General features: G+C 42.9%; 1 protein-coding gene across 1 annotated transcript; it reads right to left on the bottom strand.

Annotated features, from left to right (window-relative positions):
* Positions 1 to 496: 496 nt before the first annotated feature.
* Positions 497 to 14,235, bottom strand: CFAP96 (cilia and flagella associated protein 96). Its single transcript, XM_056855810.1, has 8 exons — positions 14,194 to 14,235; positions 10,530 to 10,683; positions 8,458 to 8,677; positions 7,414 to 7,551; positions 7,236 to 7,311; positions 5,012 to 5,191; positions 2,288 to 2,460; positions 497 to 565 (listed from the first exon to the last, which is right to left on the bottom strand). Exons 2-8 carry the CDS (start codon positions 10,624 to 10,626, stop codon positions 517 to 519), a joined length of 933 nt encoding a protein of 310 aa, XP_056711788.1. The 5' UTR covers positions 10,627 to 10,683; positions 14,194 to 14,235; the 3' UTR covers positions 497 to 516.
* Between the last annotated feature and the right edge of the window lie 369 nt (positions 14,236 to 14,604).

Genomic DNA, 14,604 nt, shown 5'->3' with positions numbered 1-14,604 from the left:
GACTTTCCTTGTTGTACTATGTTTTCACACATAAATGCTGTTCAGAACATTTACAATTGCTAGAGGGAAAAAATCCAGTAAAACACTTTCATTTATCTAAATTTTGTATCTATCAACCAGAAGCAGGTACTAAATCCTTTGAAAAAACATTCAACTTCAATTCAGTTTAGGTGATAAATTGTTAAAAAAAAAACAAAAAAACCCACCTTGACATTAGTCACACAGCAAAGGATGTATTTTTATTGTTCCTAACACTATATATGTTTTTCAATGAATACTTAACATGTAAACATGTACCTAACAACCTAAATACAATTTGCATCAAAATATCCACGTTTTATAGACATTATTGGTAAATACTTTATCAATTTGCTTGTTTATATATTGAAATATAGTCACAAGTGGGATACAGTTGTGGCAAGGGGTTACAGTATTTGATGTATTTATTTCAAAAGCCCCCCTGGGTTGTTCAAATGCTACAGAATCCAGAAGATTGTTCACCTTGTTTTTGTACAGTTAATATGACGTCACCTGTGGATCCTTATAATTTGTTACGTTTAATGATCTGAAATGTAAAGAAAATGAAGGATTTACTTGAAGCATGGCTTACTGTCTTTGTCTGGAACAATCTGTAGGCATGTCTGCATTTCATCCCCATGTCTCCTAAGTAAGGTATTGCCGGCCAAGCAATCTCTAGAGAGGCTTATGGGGTACTTAGTATCACTGCTCCCGGAACTATTCTTCAATTTTTGATTAAAAAATAGCAAGTGAATAGGGAGCGTTGCATAGCTTTTAGGAAGGGGCCATGGATCCGAAGTAGTGCATCTGTTTTGCATGTAGATGGCCCCCCAGGTTCAACCCCCAGCATTTCCAACTGAAAGGACCAGAGAGAGCATGGTAGGCAAGACCTGTACCTTGGCAACCCACTGCCAGTCTGAGTAAACAATACAGATCAATGGTCTGATTTGGAATAAGGCAGCTTCATGTGTAATATAGTGCTTTTTTATGAAGTAGGTGAAACCCTGCCAAGATCAAGTAACAAACTACATCCTCCTGGACTCGTCTAGCATCTTGGACCAGAGCTAGACGTTTTATTCAAGATTACTTGAAGGAAATTCCATTTCTGCTCAGTGCTAACAGTACCTTCTGGAGGCACACACTATTTGCATTCCTTGATCAGGAAAATGTCAGAAGGATGCCCCTTCTGGTTTGGAGCAGTGGACTCTAATCTGGAGAACCAGGTTTGATTCCCCACTACTCCACATGAGCGGTGGACGCTAATCTGGTGAACCGGGTTGGATTCCCCACTCCTACACATGAAGCCAGCTGGGTAACCCTGGGCTAGTCACAGCTCTTAGAGCTCTCAGCCCCACCTACCTCACAAGGTGTCCTTTGTGGAGGGGATGGGAAGGTGATTGTAAGCTGGTTTGATTCTCCCTTAAGTGGCAGAGAAAGTTGGCATATAAAAAACCAACTCCTCCTCCTCTTACATACCACCCATTAAAGGTCATCACATTACTATGTGTACCAGAGGAAGGGAGACTGCTTTTATTCTCAAGGAACAAGGCAGTTGTTGGCAGAATGGACCATTTGGAACAGCAGGTCTGACAAAACTCCCAACCTAGACTGATCATGCAGCCAGTCTGTATGCTACAGCCACTGTATTAAAGCCACGTTAGACTGCTGTGTGGTGGCTGTTATGTAGTAAGCCATCAATGTGCAATTCCCCCCCCTGCTGTGTAAACCTTCCAGATGTTTGCACTGGCATAGAGAAAAACAACATGGAACGGCTCACTAACAGACTGTGAACAAAGCATCTTGGCCTGTGATAGCCACCCCTGCGTGAAGAAGCTTAGAATGGCTTTAAGGCTGCAGCTGCAACCAGGCCATGAATTGTGGGGCCTAAGAAGCAATTAAAGAAGCCTCCCCACCTCTCTACTTTTACATTGCCAGGCAGGAAAAACAGGAAGCTACCAGCATGGCTGGGTGGGCTGAGTTTTGCCTGGCAGATCACATGTTTTGTGTGCAACAATAGCAGGGTTAATTATATTATGAAATAATAATTACAGTTTTTATCTGGCCCAGGAAGGACCACATTTTCAGTGCAAGGGCTGAACCATGGAATGTATCAAGTAAGGCTACATGAGAATACCCTGGAAGGTAATTAAGAGTATGTTTCCTTCCTCGTGGCATAAGCAAGAAAGAGCCACCACCCACCGGGATCAGAGGATTTGAGTCCTTGGCATAACGTCTAAGAAATTTAGCCCTGTAAAGAAGTAATACTTACTTTTCAACATTGGCAGCAATAACACTTCTTATTGGTCTGCTCCTAGAGGTAGAAGCAGAATTAAATATTCGTCCTTGTTTATTGGTTGTGATAGGTTTAGGCAGCTTCGTTACATATGGTTCCGAGGAATGGGTTGGAAAAGGGTCAAATGTGCCTGCTTTCATGCCACCTGGCTGGAAGGACAAAGAAATATTAACAATTAGAAGGCACTGGATAAAAATTCTTAGTTAATACAAAGACACTCAACAAAAGTTCAAAAATGCTATTTGACATTTAACTCCAGCTCTCTTGACGACAGGGATGCTTAAAAATGACCATCCTTGGATCTGGAGATGCTCATGAGAAACATGGCAAGCATATCAATATTTTAAAGAAATAAGTATGGGGGGACAGAAAGGAGCCTGTACTATAAACAAGCCAGGGTCAAGCAAAGGTCTCCCAGCACCACCTAGAACCAATCGATCTTACCCAACACAGCTTGGAGCTAAACTTCTGCCGACACTCAAGCACCTTGCCCAAGATATTATAATAATTTCTATCTCGAGACTATGATTCTGACTATCTTAATTGGCCTCGTTGACCACAATAAAGCTTGCTGATGATCTGGCAGGGCCACAAACAGCCATTTAAGCAGGAGATATACCATATGCTCCTTGTTTATTGGTTGTGATAGGTTTAGGCAGCTTCACTCTGTATGGTTCCAAGGAATGGGTTGGATAAGGGTCAAATGGCAGGGCAACCAACAGCCATTTAAGCAGGAGGTATACCATATGTTCCACAAAGTCGTCATTGAAAAATGTAACAGTTCACAAACATTGCTGGTTAAATAGAAGGGTTGGCAGGCGTGGCATAGTGGTTAGCGTGTGGGACTAGGACCTGGGACTACTAGGTCTGAATCCCCTGTTCAGCCATGCAAGCCCGCTGGGTGGCCTAGGGCCTGTCACAATCTCTCAGCCTAACTTACCCTCACATGGCTGTTGTAAAGATTAAGTGGAGGGGGGAATGATGTGAAAAGCCACTTTGGGTCCCCAATCAGGAAGAAAAGCAGGATATAAGTAATAAGTATAAACAAATAAGTCCGCACTTTGGTCCGATGGGCCCACAAAAATGTTGAGGATCACAGAGTGCATTGTTTGAGTCATACTGAAAACCTCAACACAATATTAAGTGCTACTGATTTTCACCTCTCATTAAGTATGCCTATGATCACACAGAGAAGTATAAATCCATTATACACTTACAATATGCTTATTCTATCAGACTGCAGTCAAAGCTTTGCTCACAACCCAAGTTTGATCTCAACGTAAGTCAATTTCAGGTAGTCAGTTTTGGCTCAACATTGACTCAGCCTTCCATCCTTCCAAGGTTGGTAAAATGAGTACCCAGCTTGCTGAGGATAAAGTGTAGATGACTGGGGAAGGGAATTGGCAAACCACCCCGTAAGCTTAGTCTGCCTAGTAAATGTCATGATGTGACATCACCCCTTGGGTTAAATGACCTGGTGCTTGCACAGAGGACTACCTTTATTTACCTATTCGACTCAAAGAAAGATTCTAACAGATGCATCGCCATGGGTGGAATCCAGCGAAAAACCTCAGAAGGAGTTGACAGAGCCGATCTTTCTTCAGTTTCCAGCTCCCCAAGCAGTCTGGTCTTTGAGGATAGGAAAGACTCACAAACAAAATGGGCCACAGTATGGGACAGTGAAGCAACAAAGGATGAAATTGCTTCTTTCTGCCTCTTCTGCTTGCAGTTTGTGTTGCTGGAGCTCAGAGGCAATTCTGCCTCTTTTCTAAAAACTGGTACATGAATGCTATCTTACACCACTCAAGCTCTCTGACACAGACAGAAGCCAGCCTTTCTACTGTTGGGAAAAGAAGGGTTCCTTTTATCATATGTGGTACAGCTGTGAGGCACTAGACAACTGGTGGGCTTGAGTACATGCTGAAATTGCTAAAATAACGAACTAGTTAATCACTTCTGGCCCTTGTGTCTCTCTTTCGAACAGCCTGATCACCTCCCACAATCTGTCAGTCATAGACAGTTTGTGGTGTAGTGGTTAGAGTATCAGACTAGGTTCTAGGAGACCCAAGTCCGAATGCCCACTGTACCATGGAAGCACAGTGGGTGACCTTGGGCCAGTCAGATACTCTCAGTCTAACCTTCCTCATAGGGTTGTTGTGAGGATAAAATGCAGGAGGAGGGAACAACGTAAGCTGCTTTGGATCCCCATTAGAACGCTGCTTTGATGGAAAAGCTTTGACATCAAAGCAGGCTGCCTAAAGGTTTAACCAAGCGGATTATTTTCATTACAAAATAGCACCCCTTGATTTCTTTTGTGAATTGATATTCTCCTGTATCTCAAACCTCCTTCATCCTAATTATCACTCCAGACAGGTAATTTTACAACTCTGCTTGTAACTGAAATAATTAGTTTGAACAATATTTTTCTACTGACCATTTTGAAACAGGCAATTCATACTCATTTGTAACTGCATTATGCACCCACTGACCATCTGTCTTAGTTATTATACCACATTGTGAATTTGTCCTGTTTCTCTGTATGTACTGAAAAGATACATGCATTGTCACATCGTCTCTTTTAGCTCTTGCTAAATGAAAAAAAAATGCAATGTTAAAAAACCAGAGTTGATTAAAAATATTTAGCTTTCTATAAGATAAATGAAGAGATTTGGTTGGATTTTTTTTGGAAAACAATCTTACTTTCTTTCCTGGAGAACTTGGTTTAAAGGCAGTTTGAATTGGTACTTGGGCGGGTGGCTTCTTTGGCGGTGGTGCCGATCCTTCATCGATGTAAGGATTCATGTCAAAATACTCTCGGGGATAAAGGTCCAATTTGAAAGGCCCGCCTTTCATCAGTCGGTGGTGGTCTTCAGATGTTTTCTATGAAAACCGGAGTTGTAAGAGATTACACTGGACATGTTAAATTCAGGTAAATATTGGGGAAATAATCAGAAAAAAAAGGTTACATTTGATAGTAAATTCTAGGAAATGTACCAGACTGTTAATGCAAAATATGTTTCATGCACATCCCAAGGGAAGAGCTGCAGAAAGCAAGTAACAGAATGGTCTTTCTTGATTCAAATAATCAACGTTTATGAAGAGTTCACTAAACCCAGGAGCTGTGAGGAAGAGAACTTGTAGGCACTGCATTTGTACCTCTTTGCCATAGTTTCACATGCGGTATCATCCCAGATAGCTATATAAGAAAGGGATATGTACTTCTATGAAGTAGTAGGGACTGCGCTGAAAGCATATTTGGACTTTCCCCTTCCCCATTGTCATCTTCCCCTTTAACAAAAACACATCAGTTTAGCATTATAAGCTCCAGCCATCTAACAGACAGTTGTTGGCCTATCGGGGATGGGGTGGGGGGGCTCCATACACAAGGGTTAGGCCAAGGATTGCTGACTCTCTTAACTATTGGCACTGTCGAAGGCACTGTCCTTACATAGTCTAGCTCCATAAAGTTTTTTTTTTAAGTATGTAGACATTTTCAGGCCACCTTTTCTTCCCAGAGGGACCTAAAGCAATTAATAGTTCCATGAACTGTATTAGGAATAAACTACTCTCAAACATGCCTGATCTTGTCAGAACTCGCAAACTAAGCAGGGTTGACCCTAGCAAGGATTTGGACACCTCCAAGGAATACCAGGGTCGTGACGGGGAGGCAGGCAACGGCAAACCACCTCATAACATCTCGTCTTGAAAACCCTAGGGCAGGGGTGGGGAATGTCAGGCCTGGGGGCCATTTAAGACCCGCAAAATCATTTGGTCTGGCCCTTCGTGGGTTCTGGCAGATCTCTAGCTCAGAAGGATCTAAGACTGGTGATCTGCCCCCTCACGCAGACAAGAATAGCCTCTATTCAAGGCAGATGTTAATTTGTTTTGCCAAGAAAAGGAACCCTTTCCCCTCCTTGCAGAAGAGTTGTTAGCTATGGAGATGCTAGGACTGCCCAAGAAACTGTGTTAACCCGTTCCCACCCGAGCCATGGAGAAACATATTCCCTCTGTACTACAAGAGGGCTGGGGGCAGAAGTGGCTACAACGGAGGGGTTAAAGGGGTAAGGGCCAGAATGCGTGGGGGGGGGGGAGTTCTTAGCCAGTGTGTCCTCATTTCATCCCTGCAGGCGGAGGTAGCAGGAGCCGGCTGTAGAATCCGCCCCTGGCCATGTGGAGCAGGAACAATTCCAGCTGGATGGCTATGCCTGGCTGGTGCAACAGACCATCCTGTGCCACCAGGTGGGTGAGTGTGCCACCAGTTGGATGCCTGCCTGCTTGCCCACGCCGGGGGGGGGTCATCTGGGGCAGCTGCCTGCTTGGGGCTTAGTCGGCTAACTTTTAAGTTGATAATTTTGTATGGCCTGCGAATGATGTTATAAATATCCAAATGGCCCTTGGCGGGAGAAAGGTTCCCCACCCCTGCCCTACGGGGTTGCCATAAGTCAGATATGACTTGACAGCAACAACAAAAAACCTCTCTCAAACATATAAGGGTGAGGTCAAGCTTCTATGTCACCTGGTTCAGGTCAGACTGAGGTTACAAATTCAGATATATGCAGCCTCACACATACACACACTCATTCCTGCTCTGCAGGACATCTTTTTAAACTTATGGAATCAGCCTCAAAGTGAAAGGGGACTAGAGGACTGGCTTCCCTAACATTGCTGGCACAAAATAGTTGTTTATCACTGCTTTGTAAGCCCTACTAGTTAGATCATTTTTGAATTGCCTTCAAGCAATTCCTACCTGTGATTCTGCAAATATATCAAAGCATCAGAGTAAAATCCTGCTTCTTTAGAAATCAAAGAATTTGTATACAACCATGCAGGTGCACCATCAAATAAGACCTAATAATCTGAAAGGGGGGGTATATTGTCTACATACTGATAATCATTAAATGGAAATCATCCAACAGAATTGTACCTTAAAGTTTAGTCTTCCTATGTCATACAATTCAACTGAGTGTGAGTACGGTTTACCTATTGTGAGATTTGTATACCTGGGTAGAGAAAACGAAACCGCGGTTGATGCCAATATTCAACAATTTTCAAAGTTTAAGAAACAGATAACAAATTGCAATTTAGTAGTTGTAATGGTTTACCCATAGCCCGTTCCTTTCTTTCCTGGACTCGTGTATAGGTTCTTCCCAGGTGGCACATAGACAAGTTTGTCTTTTTTTTGGGAGCTAAAGAAGGGACACGGACCACCGATGGTTCCATAATAGGTTCCTATACCACAACTGAGAGATAAAACATGTTATTTCTTTGCTGCATGTGCAATCTGCTATACTGATATAAGATGCTTGTCTGCTTACGTTACAATCAAGAGCAGATGAAATAATCAGCATTAGGATATACAAAACTGTATGGATTCCTGCTTATGCCAGTGTTTGGCTGATTACATTTCATCATTGTTTTGGTCAATATTTTGGGGACATTTTCTTGGTTAATAATGGAAGAATAAACAGACAACATAAGACCAGAGATCCATCCTTCATCTGTCACAGAGTACAGCCTGAATTATTCTAGGGAAGTGCAAAGCAACAGATTCCCCAATCTCGTTGCTTATATCCCCCCAAATGGAAATAACAATTTATAGGTATATAAATAGATATAAATGAGGAATTTAAGAAAGGAGGAGGAAGAAGAGGAGGAAGAAGAGGAGGAAGAAGAGGAGGAAGAAGAGGAGGAAGAAGTGTTGGTTTTTATATGCCGACTTTCTCTACCACTTTAGGAAGAATCAAACCAGCTTACAATCACCTTCCCTTCCCCTCCCCATAACACACACCCTGTGAGGTAGGTGGGCTGAGAGAGCTCTAAGAGAGCTGTGACTATTCCAAAGTCACCCAGCTGGCTTCATGTGTAGGAAACATATTAGGAATTAAAACCCTGGTTTGGAGAGGAGGGTGCTGTAGCAGCACATGTGGTGGCAGGGTAGAAAAGATTTGCTTTTTGTTCTAGAACTAGCAACCAGGAGGAAAAAATAGCAAAAAGTCACCTTGTGGTGGCTTTTCCTGGCAAAAATGAATCGTAAAGATTAGGAATAAATAAAGCTTAATTCAACAGGGATTAAAAAATAACTTCTTGCCAGTTTTTTATGGCAACATCAGTAACAAAACTTTCATGCCTTTTCCCCCAGAACTTACGGTGTCTTCTCTCCATTACTGGGAAGGAAAGGTTTGCTCAAATTTTTCTTGGACTCTTCAATTCGATATCTTCTCCGCAGCTGGACGGGGTTTGAATAACCTTCACCTTCAAAAATTCTTCCATACACAGGTTCAAAGTACCCCACCTGAAGAGCGCACTTCTCTTTGACACCCCCGGGCAGCATTTGCTTGTTCTTGCTTGCAGCTTCATTATAAGGGCCTTGAAAATGAGTAGGTGGTATCACTACCAGCCTAAGGGTCCACCTGGCTTTTGACTATCATTATGAGTGTGTGTTATCTCTACTTCCTCACTTCTTGCTTTCAGACACTCACCACATGCTGATGAAGATTTAAAGACACTTCCTGCCCAGCTGTTGGGAAGGCCACAAAGAAAAGCATATACCATGGCAGATGAAAAATATACATACTAATTTACTTTTTTGCCTAAGTAGCCACACCATTGGAATGGAAAATTTGAGTTGAAGGCCTTTGGTCCACTTCTCCTTGGGGTATTCAGAAGTCACAGGTAGCCATATTAGTCCAAAGCAAAATCCCCAAACAAAGCTACGTAGTTTTATTAGGACCAATCAAAAAGACCCAAAACAGTGTGCAAGCTTTCACACTCTACAGAAAATCTTCCACACTGTTTTGTGTCATTTTGATTAGTCCTAATAAAAAGTATTACATGGCTTCTGTTTTTGGATTCTCCTTTCAGTGTTTCCGGGCAACAGATGTTAGGAATAGTATTTATAGCATCAGAAGCTCTTTACCACCACCCCAGAAGGCCCATAGCTTGAAAGTCCTTGGATCTAGAATCCAGACAATGATACAGAACAATGTGCTTGATGGGCCACAAAATACCTAAGCAGCCAGATTTGAACCAGTTCCCACAACCACTACCAGCAACACTACATGATGAAAGTGGAATGCCCATCTATGGACATTACTAGCACCATCAGCTGTATACATTGGCAAAAAGTGTTGAGATCATAGACTACTGTCACAGAATTTGAGAGATGAGTCTGTAGGGACACAAAACATTTCACCGGCACAGAGTCTTCAAAGGGCCTTAGCCCAACAGGGTCAAAATGGATTTTGGAGGAATGGCTGGTGAAGTGGTGGAGCAGGCAAAGTTTCTACTGAGAGAAGCTGGACTCAGTAGAAAGCTACCGCTGTTTCATGCAAGATGCTGGGCGCAATGACTTATGACAGAGTTGCCTTCTACCCAGTAACTTTTGCAAGAAAAGCCGCCAAGGGGGAAAGGGACTGGCTCGCCCCAATTGTAGGGTGCTCAGCAACAGTGCTGAGCTATAGTGGCATCTTTCTTGTAGCTTTTCTGCCTGCTAGTTACAATCCCAGTGTAGCTGGCCTACTGTGATGGTATACTGACCTAATCCTAGACCCATTCTCCCACTTGAATGATTCCACATCTCCCAGTCTCCTGTTCCACAGATTGTTTGCATGCAGTTCTCTGGTGCATTGGGCGACAAAGGCCACAGACAGCACTGCGACATCAACTCATGCTTCTATACCAGCACGACATGCTGATAATGTTGGATTACCCTACCAGCTTCCCTGCTTGATTTTGCCCAGTTCCCCTTCTCCCTGCAGCCCTTGTCCTGTGTGGCTTTTGTTCAAGTGAGTTCCGTCATCATCTGTCACAGATGTTCCTTTTGGGGAGATCGGATAGCTCTCGGCTTAGGGCAACAATGCATTGGCAGTTGCCCAGTTGCAAGGCTCCAGCGTAGCCTGTTGGTCAAAATGAACAACCTCAACTTGCTAGCAGGAAAGCTAGTAGGGCACAACTTTACAGGGTAACATATTGACCTTGATTCTGCATGTTCATTTGCCAGTGGAGAATCATACATGAAGCAATCTTCCAAAAAAAATATCTAGTCTACAAATGGGATCATTGGAAATGCGACTGCTTGATGTTTAAAATATTCTTACCATTTGCTACAAATTGTTTCAAGGGACTTATTTTTCAAGAAGCAAATATATATATATATGTATATATATATTTAAACAGCTCTACTGCACAGTGGTGAAAATATCAGAGGATATATACGTACGGGCAAAGGGCGAGACATACTTATCCCCGATTGTAACATATTCCATTTCACTAAAGAGGCCAATCCTCTCCATATCTGATTTCCCTTCTGTAGGCATGGCTGATTCTGTGTGATAATTTATTACTCTAGTAAATGGGCAGAAGCGTTATGATCCCTAGAAAGAAGGATTAGAATAGAAACAAACACAGGTTTCAGTCTTCAACTTATTTAATCCAAACCACTAATACGAGCACTCCAAAATAAACCATTTAACCAAGATAGCTGATGTATCAAAATTGTAACTTTAAGCCAGTGGTACTCATTCCACAGATTGGGAGAGCTACATTGGGAATTCTCATCAACCAAAAGAGCCACATGGCTACTGCATGCCTGGAGAACACACGCACACACAAACAACAAAATATAGCTATAATACAACCCTTTTTAATTATCAGTTTACCTCTGAGAATGATGGGTTGTCTTTCCCCACTACTGTTCAACCTTCACCAGCCCTTGTGTATCTGGAGTGAGGGAAAGGGCTTGCAATCATCAGTTATGAAACAAAATAGCATGAACATTTTCATGTTCTCCAGGAACTGTTTTTTTATTAAGCTTAGATGTTAAAAAATACATACTAACATAGAGAAGTACGTATGCTAAGATGCTAAGTAGTATTATCATCATCATCATTATCGATCTTTAAAATATACTGTTTGGGTTTTTTTCAGGTTTCAGTACACAGTTTAGAATTCAAGCATAAAGCACACAAGAAAAAACTAAAATTTAAAGCGTCTGATTGATTAGCAATTTCTTTACAATGATCAGCAATTATATCACCTACTGTCTACTCAGTGGAAGTCTTCCACTGGAAGAGGGGCACAGAGTACAAAAAGACCCAAACGTTTATGAAATACCACTTGGTTTATGAAATACCACTTGCTCCTCAATTGCTGAAATCAATAAGCCAGCCTTGTGTTCATGACTCCTAATGCTTTAATATATGCCCTCTGGGGATCAAGAGGGTCTGAAAAAGCACTGGTGTTTCTTCTGTATAATAGCAGATGGATGAGATAACATAAAAAGGGGGGAAATGCCTTGTTCCAAAATGCAAAACCTAAAGTCGCCTGTTTCTACAACAACTCCACAGTCCCGTCATAGGAACCAGGGAGGCCTTATGAGAACTACATTGTCAGCAATTGCAACTCTTGCCTACGCCATAATATTAAAGAAGGGGATTGTTTACTAATTAAAAATAAGCCTTCATTTCAAAAGTCTTAGAATTGTTGCTTTGGGTTTGAGGAATTTCTGTTTCATCTACTTGCAAAGTGCTGTTTGAGCCACTGGTGAAGAAAGCAAAAGGTTTTTCAAGAGCATCACTGTTGGATCAGACCACTGGTCCATCTAGTACAGCATATTGTTTCACACAGCTGCCAACCAATTACCCTGGAGGATCAAACAAACAAGACATAGAGGCCAAGGCCCTCCCTAATGCTGCCTCCCAGCACTGATATTCAGAGGCTTGCTGCCTTTGTAGATAGAGGCAGTCACCATGGCTAGTAGCAATTGGTGGACCTTTCCTCCATGAATCTGTCTAGCCCCTTTTGCGAGCAATCTATGCTCGTTGCCCCACTGGCAGTGAATTCCACAACTCAGGGCAAGCGGCATGCTTTAGTAGTGTGCAGGCTGACTTTACCTAGTCATGAAGAATATGCACAGGCACACTTCAGACTACTGAAATCAACAGTAGCATCCTGCACTATAAGCAGCTTCAGCTGTTCCACCAACCCTTCCTCAAGCAGCTGATGCAATCCATGCTCGTTACCTCCAGGTTAGACTACAGTAGTGCTCTCTATGTGGGGCTGCTATTGAAGATGGTTCAGAAAATATACAACTAGTCCATTAACACAGCAGCAAGACTGCTAGCTGGGGTGGACTACAAATAGTATATAATACTGTTAATTTCTACTCTCAATACAAGGCTTTCTCATCCTGGAAGCAGGGTACCCCAAAGGCTCGGCTGCTCCCATATAGTCCCGCCCACCTGCCCTGTGCACTGCTTTCTAAATTTCAGACTCTTCTCCCACTGGGGAGAAAAGCAGAATATAAATAAATTTCTGAAATAAATACATATCACACAGACAAGCTTTCTTATTGGCAAGATGTAATGCCCTAGACTCAGCAGAGACACAAGGGTGATACAATAAAATTACTGCAGAAGAATGAAAACGCCCATTATGACCGGATCAAATAGATTCCCTAGCCCACGTTGTTTTAGCATGTCCACAAAATAATATTGCACGAAATAAATATATCACTCCCTGGATAACACAGCTAAAGACACTTTCTGAGAAGCGGATACAGCCTTATCTGCTGTCAAATAGATTAGTCAATTGCGTGAGAGATGTGGCCACTTTTCTCTTTACAGTGCCAAGGGAAAATTAAATTTCATTTCCCCTTTTTTGAAGTGTGAAGCAGTTGATGGATAGCCAGTGGCTGTTAAATCTAGGGAAAGAAAATACATATCACACACTTCAGAGCTGATGCCTGGAACCAAGGCTGAGGACAGCCGCAAATATCATCTGCTGGCCTCCCTATTCCCCCTCCTTCCTGTTATATTATCAATGTCAACGGAGGGGTAACCTGCTCCAAATATCCAGGAATACGAGTGTGGTTAGGCGCCATTTGAAATTTTGTGTTTTAAGTTTTAATTGGGATTTTATTATTTTAAGTTTAGATTTTTATATTGATGTAGTAATGCTTTTATATGATGTTACCCGCTCTGAGCTGGCTTTGGCCGGCTCATAATCGAAATTTAGTCATTATGGGGTTAATGTATTTGTTTAGCAACATCATAGACCTGACCTCAAAGTATAATCCTAGCCAATCCTATGTATTATTTGGTCTGTTTGAGAAACTGATTTGCCAATTTGAATTATGTCATTGTTTGAGTTGGTTAACGAGCTCAATCGGTTTCCTGTAGAGATTTTAGTAAAACGGCTAATTTGTAACTCAGTCGTATAGCCACTTGCCGGCCGCGCCTAATTGCTTGTTGGTATGTAACCTAATGTTTTAGTAAGCCGACTATGTAGAGCTTAGGAGTTTTATTATTTTATCAGGAATTTTCTGTTTAACCTTTTTCCCTATAGACTAGATAAAGTTTGTTGAGTGTGTGTAAAGTGCCGTCAAGTCGCAGCCGACTTATGGTGACCCCTTTTTGGGGTTTTCATGGCAAGAGACTAACAGAGGTGGTATGCTATGCCAGTGCCTTCCTCTGCACAGCCACCCTGGTCTTCCTCGGTGGTCTCCCATCCAAATACTAACCAGGGCTGACCCTGCTTAGCTTCGGAGATCTGACGAGATCAGGCTAGCCTGGGCCATCCAGGTCAGGGCAAAGTTTGTTACTTTGTTTAATAACTACCGTCCCAGCGTTATTTATACACACACACACATATATATATATATATGCACACACATATGTATATGTTTGTGTGTATGTATATATATACACACACATAGATGTACACACACACACATGTGTGTGTGTGTGTGTGTGTGTGTGTGTGTGTATATATATATATGTATGTATATATACACACACAAACAAATGTTTGGGATTAAGAAACCAACACCGCCTGGAAAAGAGACCGCCCAACTCTCTACTGAAGCCTCTGAACAATCCACTCACCCCCTTTCTCTTCCCCCAGCAAGACCGAATGCACGTGGACCCCCAAGCAGCCGCCTCCGCCGCCCACCCCCCTTCCCCACGCCACCACCAGCCGCTCCTCCTAGCGAAACTTTTCCGCCCCGCGAGCGTCTTTTGTTGACGCCAAGTTTCCCTGGATTCGGAAAAGCCCAAACGCTCAACAAAGAGGGGATTGCTACCCCCCCTCCCCCGTCTCCATTTGGTACAGCCCGGGGACAAACAGCTACGCGACGCGCACGACGGGAAATGTAGTTCGAGCGCCTATCCGGCCTTCCAAGTCGCTCGACGCAAGGGAGGGGAGAGGCTCCAAGGCACGCACGCACCCCGCGCGTCGCCGGAGAGGGACGGTTGGCCGTGGGCGCGCGCAGGGGAGCGACCTCGGCCTCGCCTGAG

This window comes from Euleptes europaea, chromosome 9 (assembly GCF_029931775.1).
Source record: "Euleptes europaea isolate rEulEur1 chromosome 9, rEulEur1.hap1, whole genome shotgun sequence".
Lineage (NCBI taxonomy): Eukaryota > Metazoa > Chordata > Lepidosauria > Squamata > Sphaerodactylidae > Euleptes > Euleptes europaea.
This window is presented reverse-complemented; position numbering and strand designations above follow the sequence as displayed.

Bases quoted from the DNA above. Each gene is read 5' to 3' on its own strand.
- CFAP96 (XM_056855810.1), bottom strand. From the start codon at position 10,626: ATGCCTACAGAAGGGAAATCAGATATGGAGAGGATTGGCCTCTTTAGT. The intron at 7,552-8,457 runs GTAAGTTCTGGG...TTTATCTCTCAG, and splicing joins AGTAATGGAGAGAAGACACC to TTGTGGTATAGGAACCTATT. The intron at 566-2,287 runs GTAAGTATTACT...TTTACATTTCAG, and splicing joins ATTGCTGCCAATGTTGAAAA to ATCATTAAACGTAACAAATT.